This window comes from Clinocottus analis, unplaced genomic scaffold (assembly GCF_023055335.1).
Source record: "Clinocottus analis isolate CAN_PGR_092001 unplaced genomic scaffold, fCliAna1.0.p SCAF_7, whole genome shotgun sequence".
In the NCBI taxonomy this organism is placed as follows: domain Eukaryota; kingdom Metazoa; phylum Chordata; class Actinopteri; order Perciformes; family Cottidae; genus Clinocottus; species Clinocottus analis.
Window position 1 is genome coordinate 12,814,533 of NW_027176229.1, and position 24,932 is coordinate 12,839,464.

At 40.3% G+C, this 24,932-nt stretch overlaps 2 protein-coding genes across 2 annotated transcripts in view; both read right to left on the reverse strand.

Annotated features, from left to right (window-relative positions):
- Window positions 1-6: 6 nt before the first annotated feature.
- egr3 (early growth response 3) lies at window positions 7-8,425 on the reverse strand. Its single transcript, XM_068566862.1, has 2 exons — window positions 7,962-8,425; window positions 7-5,436 (listed from the first exon to the last, which is right to left on the reverse strand). Exons 1-2 carry the CDS (start codon window positions 8,113-8,115, stop codon window positions 4,361-4,363), a joined length of 1,230 nt encoding a protein of 409 aa, XP_068422963.1. The 5' UTR covers window positions 8,116-8,425; the 3' UTR covers window positions 7-4,360.
- Window positions 8,426-13,515: 5,090 nt separating this feature from the next.
- Window positions 13,516-24,932, reverse strand: part of LOC137779137 (phosphatidylethanolamine-binding protein 4) — a 47,165-nt gene continuing 35,748 nt past the window's right edge. The window contains exons 5-7 of the mRNA XM_068566660.1: window positions 20,730-20,775; window positions 19,608-19,724; window positions 13,516-13,724 (exon numbers count right to left, since the gene is read on the reverse strand). Of these exons, the coding sequence (XP_068422761.1) occupies window positions 13,633-13,724; window positions 19,608-19,724; window positions 20,730-20,775 (255 nt within the window). The 3' untranslated portion in view covers window positions 13,516-13,632. The remainder of the gene's footprint in view (window positions 13,725-19,607; window positions 19,725-20,729; window positions 20,776-24,932) is intronic.

Genomic DNA, 24,932 nt, shown 5'->3' on the forward strand with positions numbered 1-24,932 from the left:
CTTACATAGAAATAACAAAACAATTGCATTACAACAAACTGAAGTGCCAAGTAAACAGGGGAGCACATCTCCCCATCACAAGGATATAGTAAAATTAATTTCAATATTCAGCTCATCATAAAATTACCTTATTATAAGGTAATAAAAACATGAAATAGGCTAAAGACATCCACAACATTTTAAACAAGACCCCTTGTTTTCTTAAAAAATAAAACATAAAAATAAAAACGGAACAGTTATCCCAGTGTGTGTTTTCAATTGTCTATCTTGAATTGTTGTTGGGTTTATCCCATTTCCCCCAATGTGACTTATTTTCATGCATAATAAAGAAATGAGCACCACCCACAGCATCTGAGAGTAGCATTTCCGTGCACATGCAAACATGAGGATATACTGTAATGAAAAGAAAACACAACACAACAGAAAACAGTGAGTACCGACTCCATCTGAACACCATAGTGTCACCGTTGAAGACCACAAAATCCCTGAAGCCACCCTGTAGTCCATAAGATGACATGAGTAGCCTATAATATCTACACATTATTGAAATCTCTTCAAACATGAGGGTTTAAAAAAAATCTTGTAATTATTAATTGTCACAAAAGAGCCAAAGCCTATTGCCCAGCCCACGGCCAACTTCACGGAGACGAAATCAAACAGTTTAACACAAACATTAGCACAGGGCTGCCTTCAACTGCAAGCAGACTGAGGTCACATGTATGATTTGTTTCTCCTGTGGAGTTCTCATCTCATATTGTTTTTGATCAGCCAACCCTGCAACCCAGTTTGGCACAAAGATGGCTGCTGATGTTGGCTCAGATCCAATGTGGAGCGGAGAAGAGGATGAGGCAAATTCCAATTTCAGAGCGTTTAGCCGCCCACTTTTGGACAATAAAACATTTTTAAAAAAAACATAAAATAAATTATTCTTGGAGAAGCATTTATAAGAGGGGGTTGTTTCTGAGTTTGTATAACAAGTCATTGACATATATCTATAACATTCACACATTAGACAGAAGGATTATTGTTCAGCAGAACATGGTGCAGCCTGTATTGTTGTTCAACCACCAAACTATATTGAAGGAGGGGGATGCAGGGGATCATATACATTTTACAAAATGTATCTGCCCATTACAAAAGTGTCAAGAAACAAAAGTGAAAAAGTGAAGAAGACATGAGTGATGAAATATTGAGTTTGCAAAGTTCTAATTGCATGGCTTCATTTAGACATTGAAATAGTTTGGTGTATTCTCTGCCTGACTCTGCATCATTCCTCAGCACAAAGCAAACATAAACACAGTTTCTCTCAGAGGAAGCCACTTTCTATATATCATAATTAAAATTGTCCATTCTAACCAGCAAAGTGTCAAATCCAGAGCACATAAGAGCATCACTTTTGGTCAAATAAATTAAAAATAATTCTGAGACTATATTGGACTGTGTCAAACATCAAATTATTCTAGATAAACATTTTGTATTTCTTATAACATCATATACTATATATATATTATGTTGTGCTGATTCAATAAGGCTGTTTGCTACTTGATGTTTACATTCAAGCCCATTACTCATTGCAATATTTAACCTGGGAAGCTGAAATATAATCTTTGAATATTGGTTATAATCAAGCTCATCATCTGGGATCAGGCTTGAGGAATGCTGTGTGATGTTATGTGTAAGAAGTTACATTTCAAGTTTGTTCAGTTGTGTAGTCATATGCCTTTCAAACTCAGAAAAGTTTCAATTGTTGTTGACACTCCATGCAATAGAATTTTTTTTTTTAATGACATAAAACTATTGATTTACAGTTTGATGTTACAGGGTGTGCGTGGATTTTTAAACTATCGGAACAAGTGCAAGAAGGTCTGTTCATTTAACCACATGGATGAGTTGAGAAAAGAATCTCTGAGGCCAAATTAATTGGAAAATAAGTGGACACTTGCCAGGAAGCTCAGCAGTGAAAACTGGTTGTTACAGGAAAGGCAAAGCGTGTCCCTGGAAGCTTGTTTCTGTCTGCACTGTGTTCTCCGTGGCACTGCTTTTCTGAATCTTTCTTTTGACCTTTGCATTTGTCAGTCGATATTCTCTTTAAGTCTGATTGCTGTGTTTACTGACACAATATGTACAGTGTGTACACTGATAACAATGTTCATATAAATTCTCTGCTTCGCATACAGCATACACTCTTTAATATTCAGAGAGCACAGCCAATTACCAGAAATACTGTCGGTCAAAGTAGAAAGAGAAATGTATCTTATATTTGAGTGTTGAAATCAGAAACCATTTTCACACTTAGACAAGGCTATTACACCTAAAATGTCTTCTTATGCAGTTTGCGAGAGAGAGAAAACGTCTTGCTTCACAGAGATTTGTTAAAACAAATATATTTATAAAATAAATGGGAACATAGGTTTAATCAATGTGGTCATTGTTATGATACGTTTAAGTTCCCATTGAAGCTGATGGGTAGATGAGCCTACACACAATATTTCATTGAAAGAAATAAAAATAATTTCCTTCTATCAGGACAAAGCTCACTAAGAAATGTGAAAAATATTGGCAGCAATGATTTCTCCTGTCTCCTGTCTATCCGAGAAAAAAACTGTGTTACCTCTGCAATGAGGAAGATGTCTTAATTGAAGTAACTAATTGCGACTATAATGGAGATAAACAAAATGTAAGAAATCTCGCTGTTTATTCAGAGAACACATTAGTGCTTCCTTAAACCAGTTACCACTCTAAAATGGGTGGAAATGCTATTGTTCTTTTTTTTCTTTTATGGAAGATAATATACCATAGTTGGCACAATTACAGTGCTCCAAAAATGTTTGCAGTGACCTATGACAACAAAATATTCTGTATTATAACTACATTACTAAAAGCTTTAAGACACATTCCGCACAAGCATCCAGTCAATTGAAAGTTCTTGTTTATGCAGACATTTGTATTTACATAGTGTGCATGAAGGCATGCACATATATGCACAATTTAATACTGAATTATGGTGCATTTGACATGTGAGTACAAAAGTGTAACTTCTACTGTAGCTACCTGCATACATGTTTGTATAATGTACAAAAACAACACGTCCTTAGTTAACAACTCAGTCTCAGTCACTCTGTATTAGAAAAGATGTAAACATAAATTTGGACATTTCAATTTTCTCTCAACATATGCTGCTCATTGTTTGGTAATTGTAACCAAATAGTTTAGTCTTTTTACACTCTGTATCCTTCATTCATCTTTGCTTTCATATACTGCTGGTTTGCAACCCAGTGTAATGTGTTTACTGTAAGTTGTTCAGTATGTGTAACTGTGCTCTTAGTTAATTGTATTTTCTGGGTTGGTGGCATATGTCATGAATATATTGCATATAATTGCAGAACTCAATAAAAATGAAAAAGGAACAGTATTGGTGAGCTTTTCAAAAAAATCTGAAATTATATCCGGTAACACCACATTAAGCCACCATATAAAAAGGCAACAAAAATACACAGTGTCTCTCAGTGACTACAAATAAATATGCATTGGCAAAGGCATTGATTGCTGCAGGCATGTTTGTTTTATAAGTACAGTTAACAGGACAAGACATTGGTTTGCTTTGTGTGACCCATTCCATCATCTAGGCCAAATTAATCTATATCTGAGATGCGCTGTTTGAATCTGATCTTTCCTTTAACTCAACATGTGTGCTAAGCTGATATCACTGCTGTTTGGCAAATGTCAGGCACAATAAGAAAAAGGTTGGCTGTATCACCACAATACATTTGGCACATTCGTTTGAGAAAACAACATTCAAATAGAAAATAAAAAAAGCACGACACCTCAACAAAAACAACAAAAAGACAGCCAAGTGCCACTAATAAGGTATCCATGACAGTACACAAATATAACCAATTGCACTTTTTAATAGCCTAATAAAATGAATGCATACATCCCAGACAACCTACTCTTTAACTAAACTCCATCGCAATTGTGTCTGTTTTTGACTCCTATGTTGGATTCTGGCTTCCTTCCAATTTAGAAATTAATTCTCAGTAAAATTTACAAAAGTGTATCCACCCAAAAAAACCTATCGGGTGACCTGGTAGACAGAATATGCCAAGGCGCCCTTCTTTGTGCTGGCACTGTGTTGCAGTAGCTGAGGCTCTTAGTTACTTGAAGGAGGAGGGCGTAGCAGCCTTTCCCCTCTTACTTAAACTAAAGGCATCCATCTGTAAATAGAAGGAACTGAAAAGAGCAGGGGATGTATAAGAGAAGAAAAGAGTCACCTATTTATCTCATAGTGGACGTGATCCCTTCTTCCTTAGTCTCTTTATGAGGCATGGAGAGGGTCCAGTCCAAGTGCACGTAGTGACGGTCATGACGTTCCCACTGTTGGCCCCCCACAGGAGCTGGGTGGCGAGCTGTGGCTCCCAGCTGCCCCACTGCTCTTATCAGTTGGCTTCTTGTCCTTCTGTTTCAGGTGAACCTTTGCGTGTCTCTTTCGCTCGTCACTTCTGGCAAACTTGCGTCCACAGAACTCACAGGAGAAGGGTTTCTCGCCTGTGTGTGTGCGGATGTGTGTGGTCAGGTGGTCACTCCGACTAAAGGAGCGCATGCATATTCTGCACTGGAAGGGTTTGTGACCTGTGTGGATGCGAAGGTGACGTGTGAGCTCGTCTGAGCGTGAAAAGCGTCTGTCACAGTTCTCCGCCGGACAGGCGTGGGGCCGTTCGTGGACGGGGGTTTTGCTGGGACGGTTGGGGTACTTCCGTGGTCGGATGGGTTTGAGGGTGAGAGTCTGTGGCGGAGGGTGGTGCTGAGGAGGGTGCTGCTGCCCGCCTAAGAAACCTGGGTGAATCTGCTGTTTGTCTTTGAATGCTCTGATGGTCTCCAGAGGTGTGATGGGTGGAGGGTTGACCCTGATGGGGTCCATGGTCTGGAAGGGCTTGTGCTCCATCACTCCAACCTCCCCTTGATGGTGGAACAGGTTGTAGTCAGGGATCATGGAGAAAAGGCTGCCATCCATGGAGGCTTTGGATGTGGAGTGATAGTCATTGCCAGGGTAGGCTAGAGCCGTGCTGGTGGCAGGGCTGTGGTGGAAGGAGACCTGGTCCTGGTACAGGTCACTGCACGTGGAATAGGCAGGCAGTGGCGGACCGTATACCTGCTCCATGTCGGCTGTCTGTCCTCCCATGCTGGCACCGGATGATGTCTGTGTTGTTACCGTGCCGGGGGAGGGAGAAACGCCCAGGATCCCCGCGCTGACGAGACTGATGATATTGTTATCAGAGCACCAGCCGGAGCCCCCAATGCCACCTGACGGAGGAGTGTCGAAGGCAAACTTCCCCAGATAAGTGACAGTCTGCCCGCTGCGGTTGGGCTGGAAGCTGGACCCATACTGAATCTCTGCGGACGTTTTCTCGCTTCCCATGCCCAGATCCATTATATTATCTATAAACGCAAATAAAAAACAAATATTATGAGCATATCATCCTCTTGGTTGAACAAACACAATTATGAAATGCAATCAGTTGGGAAGAAAAGCTTGCAAAAGTGACAATGTGGCACAAGTTGTGGAAAAAAAGTCTGGAAAATTCACTTTGTCAAGCTATATGAACTTGAAGTGGCAGTCCTCGGTTTGTCCGAAATTCAGCTTTTCCGCATATCTCTGTAATAGTGTGCCAAAAAAGATCAAAAATGAAAGAAGTCCACTACAGTTCATGAAGAAATGTGAGCAGTGTCAGACCTGCAAGTTAAGTGAGTGACTGCTGCATGTGAGACAGTGGTGTCTCTCTCTCTCTCAGATCCCACAAGCTCTCATAAATCAAGACCTAAACACCCCCTTTGATCCAGTCATTGTGTCCCTCAGGAGGACAGCCAAACTGAATGGGAAGATCTGATTTCTTTACAGCAGAGAGGATTATAAGGCAGGCGCCACATCTATCACGCTCAGGGATTCAAAACATATTTGCAACAGAACATCTGCACATAACGGGGGTAAAATTTCTAAGTGTTTCCAATCTAATCTCTGCTTTAGTGAGCTTAACAACAGTGTCACACATTTCCTTGATATTTTTAACTGTACAGAATCGTACACTTCACACTAAACACACACATTTAACTTATTCCAAAGATGCCATAAAAAAAACCTCCCATGCAGATGTGGTTAATGGGGACACATTTAAGTGCCGATCGTGCTCCCGGAGCTTAATGTGAGATATTTGAACATAATTATTTTTTAAACAGAAGTTAAAATAGACCTCTCTTTTCATTTAACAGGAAATCATACCAGAGCTGCTTGAATATTCAATCCCAGTAATTACAGCTTGCTGGAATTTGGCTAAAGGCAAATCATAATGAAACAACAAAAGCTAAATTATGTATATTGAACAATAGCATTGTGACACACAAGGTACAGAGGAACAATGTCCTTTTTTATTGGGGAAGTATGACACCGAAATTATTTGAATGTTAATGCATTTTACATCTATAGTTTTCTGGAAGTAAATGTGGGATATTAAACTGAAAGACATAAAGTCATCACTGTTTTCATGTGTTGCTGAGCAAAGCACACACCTGCTTCACCTGTTAAACAACAACATAACACTTTAAATGTATTATTGGTATTTGCCTGAAAATAGCATATATGCAAAAATGTAATTTATAAAAATGTTCATAATGTCAATTTAATCTAGCTCAGATAATTAAAACAGCAACGCACACATGTACTACAACAGCTTTTTTTTCCTGTGCTGCTTAATTTCATTTGTTTAAATATCTTCTCTCAGAGGTCACATAAAATATATTTTGTTGCCGTGTTTACAGAGAAATGTCTTTTGTCACATATGTTGCTTACATTTCATTCATGTATTTAAAAAAAATAATTAAGACCTGTCGTTAGGATAATAAAATAACGCACACTTCTTGTATAAATAAGGGGAATATTAGGTAAAATTAAAACTGAGATATAGTTTTAATTTGTGAACCAAATACTTGAACATAAAAAAACTTGATAAATGTACAAGGTTTGACAGGGAAAATGTAAATTGCATGTGGACCCCATCGCCACGCCAGGTAAATATTTAGTATATTTTCGTGCAGCAGCATTGACCCATCACCTCAGAAGGTGAGTCTTACAATTAGTGGTTGATGTATTGCCAACACTGGGCAGTCATCTTTATGTAGGCGTCTGAATTAATCAGAAATATACGTTAATCTGGACTAAGCAGTACATCGATCAATATCTCCGGCCTCGCAATTTAGTGAGTATACAATTGTTCGTCTCAGCATGTGTCACATAGGGAAAAGCAGCCACACACGACTACTAAATTCCAATGCGTGGTATGTTTATAGATTTGTGAATGAAAGTCATTGTCTAGTTGAACCGTCTTTGCGTGTTTATTATATTAATACATGTCTGACATTTGCAGTTTGACCACATTAATTGGACACATTTTCTCCCAACCACAGAGCTCAGTTTCAATCAGGAGCCGATTGCGTTTTAAGTGGACTTTGCGTAAAACTGCCTTTTTTTTCCTTCTACCTCAACCGTTTACGAGACATATCCTCAAACACGCGTGAGCTCTGTGGAATATAAATCATTACAAAATACGGCGGATTTGTTTAGATATCATATCTTAATTAACTGATGGTTTAAACAAAGTTTTCTTATATGAGTACAGTTTCACGTCGCGTTTGACATGTCGGCCACGGACAAGGAAGACAATACCAAATACACAAAATGAATCACATTGCCAAACTGAAAGTCCTCATTTTAAATATGCATGTGATTCATAGAGGCGAGTGTTAGCCCACACCTGACCCCGTAAAAAAAGTATTCTGTACGACAGTGTGGCTTTGTGCGCTCCAGCCAGAGCGCAAACAGGTGCTCCGAACACAAGACAACTGTTGCCTTTCGCGCACAACGCAGTTTGTCCCACTTTAATCAAAACACACACACACACATCAAATCTTACCTGTGTTCATCTGTGAATAGTGGTTAATAGATTCCGTACTGGTGAAGATATTCATTGACGTCGGGATGTCTTCTTCTGGGTAGAGACTGTCAGGGATCGTGTTCATTAAACTGCTCATCGTAAGGGGGAGCTTCTCCGCTAGTTTCCCTGTCATAGCAGTTATATTCAGTCCGACATTTATAAAAAGTACAACGCGCAGGTATCCAAGTAGTTACACAAAAACAGCATGTGTTCTCAAAGTGGAAAACACAGGTGTGGACCAGGCGTAAAAAAAGAGGAGAAGAGCAGGGATGGATCCTGTTGCTGTAGCTATCCAAGTATCCCGCGGAGGACGAGCAGCGCCGGTTGTCTCCTCCTGTGTGATCACAGGCTACTGCTGTTATTAATCTGATCACTGTGGTAGCTGATGGGCTGCTTGTGGGGGAATTTGAAGTCTGTGAATCAATGGAGGAGGTTGTGGTGTTGGTTGCACAAGAGCAGCTCTACTTGCTCTATTGGAGCTGGATAGGGGACTCCAGTCTGCTTGTATTAAATAGGGGGATGGAACATTTGCGTGACGTAGATGACCATATATGGACAGAGCGCCAAGCGCCCAGGCTCTCCGCGCGTCAGTCGGTGGAAACTACAGTGGAGGCACAAGGCTCCGATAGATAGATAGTTACAAAGTTTACAAAATCTACATGGCACCCCCAGCTGCGTTCTTCTTCGGGATGAGCAGGCAGTTCTCCTCTGTCCCAGTCCTCTTGGAAAACATTAGTGATTTAACAGCGTGTTCTCTTTATTATTTTCAGCAATATGTATATTGTGGACCATCAGGCACACTGGGAGCTTCTTACGCAGCTGTGTGTGCGTGAGTGAGAAATAGAGTATGTTGTGGCTGCCACTCGTAAATCAGACAACTTTATGTCACGAGTTAAGCCTAAGTGTTGTTTATTCATATTCTACAAATACTGACGAAATTCTGGTCTGTGTTTCTTTGATGACTTTTATTTTAGATAACTTTTTGTCTAAATAAGTCCACGTGCTTTCATTTTGCTCCTGGCGAACGTGCAAACACGTTGTCCCGTCCTGTATTGCTGAACACTAGTTATGGCCCCTTTTTCATGCAGCAACACTTACAAAGACAGTAATTGACGGAGTTAATCGCTTGTAAATATTGCAGGCGCATTGTAAATACACAGACTTGCTTTGACTTGGAGCCCAAGTGACCGCTTAAGTGGAAACTCCAAAAAAGGCAGTGTCCGGCCCCGCCCCTTCATGTCTGTATTTGGACATGTGAGTTCCGGGTGAAGTCGAAGTGGAAAAGTGATCGGAAGCCACAAACGTACAAAGAGATGTCACTGGACAAAGCGTCATGGCTCACTTTACACCAATATGACAACAAAAAAATACATAAAGTGATTGCTTTAAGATGTTTCACAACTATTCCCTTTGTAATTTGGTTGGTTACAGAATAAGCTAAGAATTACCTGAAGCTTTTGGGGTCATTCACTTCATACTATCACATCACAGTCATTACTTACAGTTACACCTCTTATTAAGAATGGTGTGAGGATTTGCTTTTTTGTTTTGCTGAAGTTTCAACAATATAAAACACACAGGCCTTTGCAAAATTCAGAGAGAATATTGAATGAAATGTCAGTGCCAGAATATTCAGACCTGAGAAATTAATAGTACCTCAATGAACCAGAAGTGTAAACAGAGTGTGTGGGAGAATTCGTCTGAATCATGCTCTGTGTTTAGGGGGCTTACACAAACAGAGCAGCCACTGATGTTGTGTGTCTCATTACCACCGGCAAGTCCTCCATCTGTGTGTGTGTGTGTTTTATGAGTAGCAGTTGTACCAGGGGGCAGCACAGGCTCCTCTCAGGATGTATTGTTCACCGCCTTATGCCTTGAATCAACACATTAACAACAATGATCCTGGTGGACTTCATTAAAACTTTAACACTAATGTGTTCGTCCAAAGATAGACTTTTTATATTGACTTAATCCTTTGCCACATACTTACTCACGCAGACCTCTGTTTTACCTTTTCAGGTCAAAGGCACCATCAATGAAAATAGCAATTTGTCTTGTGTTTGAGTTCTTCACTTAAACAATGAAAATTAGGATGTTAAATAGTGAGTTACCTTCGTAATTGTCTTTAACAATAAAACACACATCTCTGAAGAGGAAATATATCAACATGTTAAGTCAGTCCTTATTTGTATACCACTGTTTAAACAAACCCAGAAATGTATTAGATATACTTGGTTTGGACTCAATAACCGTAGAATGTAATGCAGAACAATGCCAGGACCTATGGCCTCAGTAATCACACTGTTTACACATGAATACTATTATAAGCTGTCCAAAGGTCATATTTATAGATGGGTTATTGCTTAATATTCAGTTATATTGTCTGTTGTTCCTGTTATTTTGTCCAGCCCATGAAGTTGCGCAGGTTGATCAACGCAGTGGAAGAACGACGGAAAAGGCTGCGTCCACTGGCGTGTTTATGAAAGCAAACAAATGAAAGAATCCCCTCAGGTCAGTTTGAGGACTCACTGTACTTTGTGTGTCTTCGGGAAAGAGTGAGTGTGGCTATGTCCTTTGGAAGTTAGCCCGCCCTGCTGGAGCATCTACCTGTTGCAGGCGTATTTCCTCCACTGTGAGCTGGGTCATGTGGGGCAGGCCAGCCGTGTTTGTCAACTGCTTTCAGGGTTAGATCTCTTTGACTGCAGCGTCCGGGCTCCTTTGCATACAGTGACTTCATGGAAGGCAGCACATCATTTTGAAGCCCAGTGGAAAATTGACCTTGCACTGTGGATATGTAGTCAAATTAGTTTAGCTTTTTCCAGGCTTCATGGAGAAGACTACAACTGCTGTTCATTCCTTTCCTTTTCCTTCCTTTATTGGTTTGATCGAGTTTACTGTAATATTGACAGCATGACTTGATAAATATATTAGGTTTACTAACAAGGTTAAATCAGCCAGCAATGGTAATGAGGTTAATAATCCCCAAAAGACTTCAGATCACCTACTTATGTTTTGATTTCAGATGACCAGCAAAATAAATAAAATAAAATGAAGTCTCTGATCTAAATGAAGTTAAAGTCAGACAGTTAAAGTAACATTCTTTTCATATGTCAACATGCTTGACTAAAAAAGTATAATGGTTATATATTTCTGAGGAGCAGATAAAGAAAATGTGCTGACACTTTCTGTTGCATTTCCTCATCACATCGTCGGTAAAGGGTTGCTCCGGTTCCTATGAAGTCTGGTATTTCTCTATAGTTCAAATTGAACATCATTAGGCTTTTACACAATATTGCTTTCTATCTGGTTATGTGCAGGGTTTTATTTTTCACCGCTAAAAGGACTAAGTGCATCTTTTTGCTAAGGAATCGGCTTTGACACAAGGCCAACGCAGATACTTGGGAAAAAGCTGCACTTTAAAATGTTGCGTTTCTTGTTGTCGTAAATGTTGGCGGAGACAAGCGTTTAAAAGGTGCATTTTAAGACATCTCGCAGTGAGGGTAAATATTGTAACCAAATTAAACTACGATGGCAAAAACGCATTTGGCCTTAAATTGAGCAAGAGTTTGGTTTGTCCGTTCTGAGCTACTGCAGAAACGTGGTGGACTCTGTGAAGAGGACCCGCTCTATAATAAACGGCTTATTGTTTGGTACCAAAAACACTATTCTTATTTCCAGATGATTGTATACGACAAAAAAATATACATATTAATTTGATATTCCATTTTTGCCAATGAACACATGAGCAAAGTTGTCAGCAGAGCACATGGTTGACATGCATTGGGCAGATGTCACACTCAAATCCATTTTGCCACTGCCCACAGCAAGTGATTAACAGGAGGAAGTCTCCAGTGAAATAAATATTCTACACTTCTTCAGCAGCAGCGAGAAATGAAGAATGGAGACTGAAAGTCACCATGCATTTTAGATCATATAGTGCCGGTTAGGCAATTGAATTCATTATACAAATTCCATTTAATTAATATAAGTTTGAATAAATTAAGAACATATTAAACACCTTTCTCATATTATCAGGGGATGTGAACAGCTTTTTTTTTTCTTCAGAAAAGCCAATACACTGTGCACCGTTGAACTACAGCTGTCAGTTTTTCTTAATCAGAATATATCAACTCTCCTGACATTTGGAGTAAAAATAAACACATTCAAGAAAACTGAGTGGCAAAACCCAGCTGTTTTGGCAGGATATCGCTGGGATATAAAGGAGAAAAAAATGCACAGTGTATTTGGAAGTACAAATCTTGGCATTTCAATGGTGTACTGATGGATTCAAGTAGGTGGTTTTTGGAAGAATGCTCTCCCACTTGGCATGCCTCACAATGAGTGTGGAATTATACTACACTTGCCAATTGTTAAAAATGTGATTTCATAAGTCAAATAAGATGAGTAAATCAAGGTCAAGAGCGATATTCCAACTGACGGATACTTAAAAAAATTTCAAAAGCAATGGACTGTCTGACTAACTGTGGGCCCATGCGCATTGTTTTGGTTGTTCTGCTTGTGGACGTGGCTGCTTTGACTGCTAAGTCGGGGAAGCAAACAAAGCGGATGCAGGACAATTTGATCAATGATCTCCCAGAGTTCATTGGGAGGGCACATCAGGGTTTACCAAGGCTGGCTTAACCACCAAAGGAACAAAAACCTCCATTACCTACTCCTGCCTAGCCCACTGATGAGACACCAAATTAGGGTCAATGAAACCACCAACTAAAGATTGATCATCAGAACATCAAAGTCCCTCATGTAAATCCAGCCTTTTCCAGACATCTGGGGTATTGATACAAACCCCTCCCAGAGGAGAGTTGCTGGTTATAAACCAATATTCCTCATGGGGGGTTCTCTGACCCACCCTCTACAAAGACTCGTGAAGTCTGAAAAGTATCTACGTATCTCCTCATGAATGGGTTGAAAAGTTTATCTACACCATCCCCTACAGACCTGCCAGGTAGGCCTCTTATGCAACTAGACAAAGTTCAAAACGGGTTCATTGTCCCAAAGTTACATTCAAGGACACTTCAATATGTGTTAGAGCAGCTTTCACTTTGAAAATCAATCAAGGACCAAAAAGCACCTCAATGTTTCCAATCGGGGTGAGTGGTCAATGGAAATATGATAAACAATGACACAAACATCAAGTTCCCTGCACCCGACACACCACAAGCCCTGCAGCCCCTCCCCCCTGTCCTGTCACTGTAGAGTATTTTGGTTCAAGTTCCACTGCAGCATCCGGCTGTGTTGCGGTCTCGGTTTCACCTCCCACTTCCTTTTTTTGGCCCTGACGTGTTTCCGTGCCTGATTTAGAATAAACTCTTTCCACAACGAGTTGTGATATCAGGCCGTCTTCCTTCTAATGCTGACAGTGTTTGGAAAGTAATAAGAAATCCCCAGTGAGGTCAAACGCTATCCCCCAAATCCTTTACTCTAGACCACGGGACGGAGATACAGGGCAACATCAAAACCCAACAGTTGCTGTAACACGAAGAGGAAATCTCTTTCGAACTCACCGATAAGATAGAGAAGACCTGTTGCAACCTTTGAAGAAATTATGCTGTTTAATTCAGGGAAAGTGGGTAAACACCGTATTTTATGTAATTGTACCAACAGATTCTTAATTGAGTCATCTGAGCATCCTTTAGTCTTTGTAGTTTTGGGTGAGGAACTGCAGAGTGGACACAGGCTCTCCCAGATCAAATCTCGCGATGAAGGCCGGAAGATCCCATTTACCTGTGGGAGAATGACAAATCAACAAAGATATTTTTTAGTATTTACAGATATTTGGGTGGGAAATGTACATAAAACCCAGGTTTGTTTCCAGTTTGTTAATAAATTGTTTTGCAAATAAAATCAAAATAAGTAAACAGGTAAACCTCACAAGTTGATTAGACATGTTACAGTCCCCTTGCAATCTCTGGTGCATCACAAGAGTGTTTCTCATGACCGCTCGGTCCATGTTTAAGGGATCTGAGGCCTAACTGAGCAGCACATGGCTCTGGGATGTGAGTCACTGAGAACAGCACTGCTGAAAATAAAACATGTTGCTGTAATGATGGAGGTGGGAACGCAAGGACGTATTGGCAAGAAGATATGATTCAATCGCCTGGACTGTTTTTTTTTTCTTCCCTCCCCTTTTAAACAAACACCAGACGGCCATCCGGCTGGTATGACAATATCACTTCTAAGATTTTGACAACCGCTGATTCCCTGCAGCTTCCCCTCCCTTTTAAAAAAAAAAGACAAATTCACAATTATGACTCCAAGACCCTGTGTGTTTAAAACTTGCAAACTTCAACAGATTCTAGAGAGAGCGAGTGTCTGTCTGTCTGTGTCTTCACATGTTTGAGTGTACATACGACAATGCTGTGCTCCGAAATCCAGGGAATCGGTGATAAAATGGTATTTCCATATGTGAAGTAATTAAATGAACAGCTGCTCAAGAATAGCGTAGGAAATTTAATCTTTTGAAAAGTAAGCCAACTATTGAAATCATCCAAATCTGTAGAGAGAATGGTCTTACACTTAGGTGTTGAGTCTGACTCTGCCGGGTTAGAAACCTTACTGCTTTTCACCTCTCGTTGCAGCTGCTTTACAGGCCTCAGCAGGAGCTGTTTTCGCCATTAGAAAGCCACATTTTGTACTCTGCAGTATCGCAGAGGAGATATGGGAGAAGAAATACACTTTGCCGCCACCACTCACATCAAACGCAGTCAGGGCAGCTCCCATCAATGTAGAAACAATTCAAAAGGATTCATTTAGATTTCAGACAAAAAGTCCTATTCAAGGCCACAATCATTCCTTTCATTTTCAGAACCCATTATTGTATTTGACACCTCTAAAATCATTAACTCGAGTTACAATTTGCACATTAATTTATTGGAGCATTTTAAACATTACAATGACAGAATGACTGAATTATTACTATTTTAGGGCTCATGCTCCCTTCCTGATCCCCACTACATGTTTAGCCTATGAGACTGACACCTCGGTGTGTTTGCCACAAGGTCGGATCAAGGTCTGAGCTCAGCTGGAAAGGATGATGAATAATAACTCAGAGATGATCAGATGAGTACCTGAATCTTCCCAAGTCCCCTCTGTGAATGATGATTGCCTGAAGAAAGGGCTCCAATAATCAAGTGAGGGCAATGGAGTCAAGTGACCTGCCTGTATGATAGGGCATGGCCCCAGTGGCCCCTCTGGCCTGTGCCTCAGTGGGAGATAATGCACCGCCTCTGCACATCCCCAAACTCCCCTGCATGTCCAGAACAGGGTCCCTTGCCCAATAGATGTAGCACCTTCAAGGAAAACTGAGGGGAACAAACCTCATACCGAATATAGAGGTACGGGCCTCGAGTCACGTGGCTGATTTGACTTCCATGGCAGTCATGCATTAATAGTCAAAGTTTTTCTTTCCCTTTTCAGAAGAGGAACCAACCGTTTAGTAGTTTTAGGCAACATTTCCTCAAACGGAGAACGTCACACTGAAGATCACTTTATTGTAGAGTAACGATCAGACGGAGAGTCAAAACCAGGCACTGCTTGTAAGGCTTTACACGCATAATCCTGTCTAAAGCTGTGCAATCATTGGGCGCAATCCAAAATTAGGCGAATTCACAATATCTGGTGCTATCACACTGGTTGGTAGCCTGCAAATGCTTAGACTAACAAATGACCTTAAAATAGGCTGGTGTCTGTCTGTAGTGCAGAGACACGTTTCTGCCTCTCCCATCTGCCTGCTCATGGAAAGGACAGATAGTGTCGGACCTGAGGGCAATGTTAGAGTCTTCTTGCCTCGCCTTTTGTTTCCACCTTTCCTCTCCGTCTGGGTATGGCAGGAAGATCAGGACTGCTGTGAGGTGACACAGAACTGCTACATTTTGTGGTGTGGGCGGTGTCCCTGTTAAACCTCTTATAGTGTCTCAAAAATACTCAAAACCAAGTGATCTTGTTCATAGCAGTAGAGTAAGAGGAGCCATATCAGGGGAAGAGCTTTACTGAACATTCATATTCATAATAATGCTATCCTAATTGCATGAGGGGCAAAGTATTTGTGGGTGTCGGAGGTCAGGGGTCAGCCACAGAGCAGTGCCTCTGGAATAAAAATGGGTCTCGCTCAGAGATGCTTGAGTGGGGCAGATGACTGCTGAGGAGGGACATGAGTGGAGGAGCGGAGTCGCACTGTTTGGCTGCTGCTCTCAGCTCACAGCCAGCTGTCAATATAGCAGCCTACATCGTTACCAAATTCACCGAACTGGGTACTGAGTAATTAATGTCAAAGAGATGTCATATGTTGATTTCTATTGGGTTAGTGTTCATCGCCTGCCAAACTGCAGGGTATACATCAATACATTATTATATGAGCCAGGCAATTCATAAATTGCCGAGATATTTGCTAAACATTTTTTTCTATTAATCAACTTTTTTTTCAGCTCCTGTTGCTGTTCATGTTTATTTTCATCACTGATAGTAATTTGGGCTATGAATTGTGAAAAATAACATCACAATTTCATACAGTTTGATGTCAACAAATTAAATGTTTTATCCATCCAACAGTCCAACATTGCATTTTATTCTGTTTGCCTTCACATATGACAAAGAAAAGCAGCAAATCAAGTAACTAACTGTAACAACAAAATATTGGACACTTTTGTAAATAAATGAATCTGATATTTTAGTGATTAGCTGTTTCAGCTCTTTGGTTAGTCATTTCAGCAGTGAATAATAATTAGGCTATTCATGGATGGTAGGAGTTGAGGAAAAATTAAGAAACTTTTACCTCAAACCAACAAGCATTTGTTCAAAAAAAATAAATAAAAAACACAACCAGCCAAAATTTAAAACGTCAAAGTGTTCCTTTAAGGCAGCCGACTCCTGGCTGGAACTCAGGCCTGCTGTAGCAACCAAATCCTGGCTCTCTTGACTCCACGCAGCTCTGATTAATGGTAGAGGCTGTGGGTGGGTGGTAGACATGGATCTGCCCATTACCACACTGCAACATTGCAAATGGCTTCAATTACTGTGGAGTGTGCTGAGCTGGCAGTAGGGGCTCTAGGAGGCAAGATGAGCAACGTACACCATCCAGCAGCGAACTCCACTGTGATCCTTTCATTCACACAACATGATCATCGTGGACATCCTCTGCTTTGTGATTTACTTTAAAAAAAAAAGACAAGAACTGATACATTCTATATTGTTATCCAATATTTCTAATGCTGTTCTTTTTCTGATCAATACAGTTGAGGTCCCATTCAGGAGACAGGGGCCTGGAAGCCTCAGTTTCCCTGGCCGGGGAAACGCTAACACTGTTTCCCTTGACAAACTGACTCGGTGGCACTGAACAGTAGCAGGACATATTGAGGGCTTGCCAAGTGGCTGACAAGTATCACAAGTGTGTGCCCATGCCTGCCCCCCGCCCTGGCACAGGGGCAGTCTCCAGTCAGGGACAGCCTTCCTGCGCCCAGAGTGAAGGGGATTCCCCACGATCACGCCCCTGTGCCTGGTGCCAAGAGTGCAGCCCCCCTGTAGTTCCTTGTGTAACAAACCAGCTGTCTCCATCAGTTCACTGACCCACATTCATAACCTTATCACAGGACGCACAGCAGACTCCCACAATTCTGCACAACAGCCCTGCTCCACCTCTCATTGTTCAACCCCTTTACTATTTAAGCGATGGTCAGAGATGAAAAGAAAAAAGACGACAAATCTGCGATAAAATTGAGTCAATGACTGCGCTACTGGAAGTGGAAAACGATCATTAGGAGTCTCCCACCCACGTCTAAATGCTCTCCTTTTGCAAATCACATCAATTAATGTCATGGGCTATGAAAAATGCTCTCTGTGTCATACCACATGGAGGGAGGACAGACGCTAATAAGTGAACATACTTAACGGAGGAGGTGGGGAGACATGGGATTCCCTCCGTTCGTCTTGTCTGTGTGGGAATACCGTACTCATGACTAAGTAAAGGCCATCAATACAGCAGGTACACCATTGAATTCAAGCAAACCAATAATAACCGTAAAATTGAAGATGTTTCTATTAATAAACTCTGGCTAGGCTTTCATTTTTAATGTGTACTACAGTGTCTATATATATTATAACCCTCTTTACAAGGGCAGTTATCCTCTCCAGAATTGACCCATCAAATGAGACATTTGATTATCTAAGAGTGAATTTCTTGATTTAATTATAGATAGAACAGTTTGCAAGAGAGAGGATGTGCAACAGCGGGAGTTAAACTCATCCAGTAGATTAAGGATGGGTGGATCCACTCAGTTCAATCACTCCATGATGTGGGGGCAACTTCTGTATTGGAGCTGCTTGCAGAAAATGAGCATGCTCCAGTTTATTTTGCACAAAAGGATATATTAAAATATTCTAAATAGCAGGCTATTATTCATGCTACAATTTATTTATCTTAACGAGTTCTGACACAGTGAATACTACAACAATACCTTCCCAAATGTGAGTTTGGATATGTAAAATACTCCAAAGTACAACTTTGACATGTATTTTTCCAAAGGTTTCAACATCAAACAGACCTCAGCCTAATATGCCTTGATTGTTTGCTGACATAGCTGTCAAAACTTCAAACAGCACAGACTGGCAGCTCCACTCATTCACGGCCACATCGCTTGAAGTTTCACACCGCCCTGATCTGCCCTCAAATCGCTGGCTGTGACCCGAGTAGAACAGACAGACGAGCACGCCTCCTGCGAGGTGCCGCACTGTACATCCAAGTGCAATTGCCCACCTCCAAGAGACTTTTCTTCAGGGGGAGGAACATTTAGAAAACCTGAAGTATCAACAAAACAATACCTCAGCTTTCTGCCAGACAAACATGGTTGTCTTTTGAAAGACAAACCAAAAAAAAAGAAGATCTGGTAATAATATCAACAGTTATCAAGGTTAGACGTCGATGTACACAGTTCATGTGCACTGACTGGGCTAACAAGACATGGTCAGGCAGACCTGTGCAGGTGTGCGTGGGAGCCAACCATACTTGTCTTCTTGACCCCTCAGGTATTAAAACTGCAGCAGACTTACTCACTAACCTCATTAACATTTCCCTTGTTAAGTACTTGGAGAAAATGATTCCAAAGCAAAGCAACTCCAAATGCTTGAAAGAAATGCTCATACTTTTTGTTTTTTTATTATGCATAATGATGTGTCCTGAGAAAACTGCCACAGACCAACTCCAGGTGGTTAGATGGTGTCTGGCTGGAGTGTCTTAAAGCATTATATAATAAATCAAATCCTAATATGGAAATATTACACCCTAAAGAAAGGATTAAGCCCACTAAAACAGATCACAAATACCTACTTCAATCTAATGTTGTAAAATGACCAAACTATATGTATGTCAGGACTGTGTGTCAGGAAATAGAATCATCTACTTGCTTAATCCCCCCAAAATACCTGCAGCTAAAACACAAACAACTATTATGAGGCTAATTTGAGAGGTAGTGTTCGGGCCTTGAGTTTTAATTCCTTGGTGCAACCTTTCTTTTGTTGATTCTACAACTAGCTGCTGCAAGTTGAGCTGATCAGTGTTGGTAAATGCAGGGGCCAACAGGGCTGTGAACTCAAGGTGCTGGTGAGCGGACTCTTTACCGCGGGACGACTTCTCCTGCTCAGTGAGGGACACTGGTGTGTTTGGAAGCTGCTCGAACAACATGAACTGGTAGCGATGAAAACCAGATTTCTGTGGAGGGGTTGGAGGATGATAGTCTGTGAGGAAAAGCAAAGAATCAGTATCAGGAGAGCTGAGATTGGGGATATTACATATATACGATTATCTCAATGATGCAACTAAAACTCTAACAGTGGGCTTAATCTATGAAATCCTAATTCTTTTAGGGACATAAGCGGGCATGTTCTTCTTTGGATAAATCCTCTTTAAATCAACACAGACACTTGAGGACAGTAAACACATCCAAAATCACTCTCTTGTGGTTTACATGTGACTTTCAACACTATTGTTGCTGTTACAGTTGTTGCACTCGCTCACAAATGCAAATTTGGGTAGAATGAAGAGATTGGAGGAGTTTATTACAGTCCCAACCACACCAGAGTTTTGCCCCTTTTTTTGACAGAGCATTTTATTTTATGATTGCTGTCAGGAAGTAATGTGAATTTCAACAAATATATCAATCATGTTTCTGAAGATTACAACCCTACTTTGAAGCTACTACAAGCATGTTTCAATTTGTGTTCAAGTAAGCTTTCCCTGTGGACAAAAGTGAGGCGTCTTTCTGAGCACCAGCTTCTATATAGAAAACCTCTCATTTCACTGCAGCAGGGTCTGACAGTCTGCCCTGCTCACTCCTGGTTCTGCTTCTCCTGCGCCTCCCTTCTCTCTCGTGGGTCCAGCAGCACGGCCTGGGCCTCCAGCAGCGCGGTGTCTGTGATGGCTTTGGTTGCTGCCGGAGGCCCCCTGGAGCCGGAGCTGACGGAGTTTCTAGTGAACCTGCATAATTTCATCTGATTTTCTTCGAAACCCGGTGGCACCAATGACAGGCATTAAAAATAACTGTATGGGAATAGAAAATCTTCTCGCTGATCGTCTTATCATAAAGAGGCATCAGTATTACCTTTGAGACTGTTACATAGCTAGTTCAAAGTTCTTTACAGTAACTTTAAGGTAAATTGTTGAAAGTGATAATGAAATCAATACTAATGATAACCAAAAACAAAACAAGCTTATATAACACAAATGTTGAAGAAAACACTTACCAGTGAGGGTCTTCCCATGTATCTGTCCTTTTTTGAGTGCATTGCCCTGGTAATTCAGACACAGTTGGTCAGGCAAAACATTTGGGAAATTTATGATGGATAGTAATGTCAGTGCACTGATGAGGAAAAAACAAACAAATTCAACATGATGGCACTTTTGTTTTGTACTGACACAAACAAATATTGTACAGTTGAGTAGCTCAGTGGTACCCACTACCAACTTAAGAAAGGCAGGAGTGGCCATTTAATTTCCAAGACAATTGTTTTTGGAGCCTATTTTGTCATTTAATAGACATATGCTGTGATATCAATGTATTTGTATCAAGCATAGATCTATTAAACATTGAGACTTAGATGATGATTGGAAAAGACAATAATTTGTCGCAAGTATCTAAAAATAAAAAAAAAACAGTTCTCAAGCAAATTAAACCACTGAGTGTATTTCCAGGTAGCAATTCCCCATATTATTAATCTTACATTCCTGTTGCCTAGAAACTGACATCATGTCACCCGATGTGAAGCGGAGATATTTTTCATAAGCATTTTCTAGTGTATATTTGACAGGTTAAACTCCCTCATACCCAGGAAGCACACAGTCAAGCACCTCACACTGCAAATTGCACACAGGAATGTTTGTTTAATAGACTTGGCTGCTTATTGCAAGACGGCTGCATCCTTGAGTGGGAGGAAAAATGACTAAATATGTTGTCTGTGAAATGGCCCAAAACCCACTTGAGGTAAGCTTGGAAGTCCCCATCGAAAGCATCAAATATCTGGTCTGAGCACCTATTTCTGTCCTCTTTTTCAGCACACACAGGCTCCCCCCACAGGGGGACAAAGGTACTGTGTTACTAGACAGCGCGCAGGGACAAAAGACAAGCAGGACAGTTTTCTCTCTCCTCTCTTTTGATCCTGAAGCAGAAATGGATAAAATACAGCTAACAGGGATATAGAAACGTAAGCCTTGTTCTCTTTGGGGATGTGGACCGATTCAGTATGGTGCAAACACATTTTTCACTCAGCAATAACAATTTTTTTTAAATAGGAAATGAAAATATTAGCCTGTTGGAAAGACAACTTGATCCTCCTGTCTTACTAATTCAATAAATAGCCTCAGTATTGGTATTTACTTTATATTCTAGACAAGGAAATGGGAAGATTTGGCTTTCAAGTCATATGTGGAGATTTAGGAAATTGGACAGATCACAAATGCGTTTTGGAGTCGATCATGATACATAGTGCCAGTTAAATTGTTACAACTATTGTCATAAGTACATAGTGTCTCCTTAAATCCAGACCAGAATGACTGAGATATAATTTGTAGTTAATCATAACGGTTTCATTTATATTTGACTTTTCAGTATAGAAATGTCGCAGCAGCGGAGCATGTGTCCTCTATTGTACATCTTCTTATCTTTAATTCTGTAACTGCTGTTAAGCAGTGTGAGCGCGCAGAGCACCAGTGTTTGCACAGCCTGCTAAAATTCTGAAGATTAGTTTCAACTGAGAGTGTCTTCTTCATCCACTGATCAGTGAGAAAAAAATGCTTTATTTAGAAATAGCAAGAGTCCGGCAGCCAGCAGGATCCAAACCCATTGCCATAGCAACAGGTAGTCAACATTAGAGCGTGCAACATTTTCCCACATCTTAATGCTTGACTCTCGCTCGCTCACTCTCGCACCCTCTGCGTTTTTAATTTTATTACAATACATAGATTAACAACAGCAAATGAATGCAAAATTGAAATTCAGCCCAAACATTAAAAGACACATTAATCATATGCATAACTCACGTAGAATCACATATATTAATACTCACAAGGTATAAACATCTTAAAAGTAATCGGTTTTGTGGTTGAGGTGGGTTTACTGCTCCTGAGCAGAGCTGGCCTCACAGTAGTTGTGACGGGGCAGGGCAGTGTGAGGTCGCTGACTCTTGGTGTTCACTGGGGAGTGACGGACTTGCTCACACTAATCTAAAGGACATTCTCACATGGTGGGCGGCCTCCCTCAGGGACCCTGCTGTGGGGGCGGGACACAGAGCGTGAAAAGTTCTGAACACTAAATGATTGACAGCCGCTCGCTGTGTTAATTATGTTTTTTGTATTAAGGTTTAGCCTTAAGTATGGGTTTTAATCTGTGTACAATTCTATTCTTGCAGTATTTCTTTATAATTACAAATACAAGTGCAAAGTTTAATTGTTATACTGCACGTATAATGAACCGATAATATCAATGAGTGTTGTTTGAGCGGTTAGAATTCATCGTAGTTTGATTTAATTTAATTTATTCAATTCCAACCGATCCTGGTAAATGATTTTCTCGCTAACCCCACCCGTGCAAAATCTGGGAATGATGATGTCATAGATGAGGGATATAACGTGATTACGAGGCTCACACATTGTCGGTTGCGCTCACCAATGAGCTGGTACACATGTTCTTACTTAGGTCTCTCATTTAAGTTCTTCTAACAGCAATTGTGCTGCATGGTTGATAGATTGGAAAAAACTGTAAAAAAAACAACAATTTAGACACTAAGGATAACTATCTTAATATGGATACCATGTCCAGTGACAATAGACATTGCCAAAACAAGTTAACATGATGGACGTCATTAGAAAAACATTTTTTAAAAAAAACATTAAAAGAAGTAACAAATAAACAACATGCACTCTTGGTTTGCGTTACATTTTCATCAAGGTAAAATGATTACAAGAGAATCTAAAGAGAATATTCTCCAGTACATACTATGTGTTCAAACATTACACATCTGTTTCACAAAATATCACACATATACACTGACTAGCATCACGTTTGCAGTACAGCACACAGGTACACTAACCAACCGTAAACTGTTTCATTTTTGGATCATGCTGGCCTACAGCTGAGGATCAAAGTTACATTACATAAGGCAGATGCCAGTAGCTTGAGTATTGTAATTGTATTGCTTGGTCATAATAGAAATCAAAATCACAGCATATATAGATATAGATCCAGTCACAGATAGTCTCTGTATACTCGTTTAACCTGAAGCACTCAACTGAAAAGCAGCAGAATATTAAAATGTGCATCTTTACCACGAAAGCTTCTGTGTCAGTGTTTCAACTGTTGGAATTTTGCAAGTTATGTCATTTCAACAGCTGAAAGTTAAATAACACGAGGAACTGGTTCATTATTTATGCAGTTACCAAGGAACCCACTACAACCACTATTTAAATTCGTATGTCCATGAGTCACATAATGTCTTTGAGGTTCAATCACAGAGCTCAAAATATACAATACCATGAATTATATTTTAGAATAATCTGCACTACTCTTTAAATATTTATTTATTCATATTGATTTAATAAGTTTTACCAAACACATATATTTACTAGAGTGGAAGGTTTGCTCTTTAAACTCTTATTGTTTGATAGTTATAAAATGAACTAACATAAACAGTGTAACATATACCAGTGTAAATTTAAACATTGAATGTAAAGCAGTGAGCTGAATTAATAAATAAATCACCACAAATCACTGTGACCAGATGACACAGATTATGAATCATTCCTGCCACCAAATCTTAAACCTCAAAAATCATCAAACGGCCATTCATCACAACCGTCATGATACCAGTGTGGAAGTTACAATAAAGCTTTTTCGTTTTTAGTTTGAGTTCATGTGAGAGTAATTAAGTCAAACAAAACGAGACGACTCTTTTACATCTCATACGAGGGGAATACCCATTCTAGTGGCTGTGATAATGAATCACACACTGAGCTGTGTGGGAGAGGCAGAAACTGACAGCAAGATAAACTAAAAGCATCAATATGGATGTTAAGTATTGTACATACTTAACAGAAAAGAACAACATACTGTGAAGCATAAAGGTGTGCCATTATGTTAAAAGTAGAGCTTACTTTTGATGAACCAGTGAGCATAAACTGAGGTGGGAGAGCACTTCTGGCACCTGAAGGGGATGGACTGGACTTTGTTTCAATTGTTAAATCATTCGTAAGTATCAAATGAAATGGTATATCCAGACAATACGATGGGCTAAAGATTTGCTTTGTTCTTAAATGTTAACAAAACTATATTCGCTGAAGGTTTCTTTATTTATCTCTGCTCTGTTCAAATGTAGGAGCCATCCACCACTTTAGACAACAGATTTAACGAATGTTAGTCCAGTGTTCTGAACATTTCATCGTGCCTCTCCCTGTTG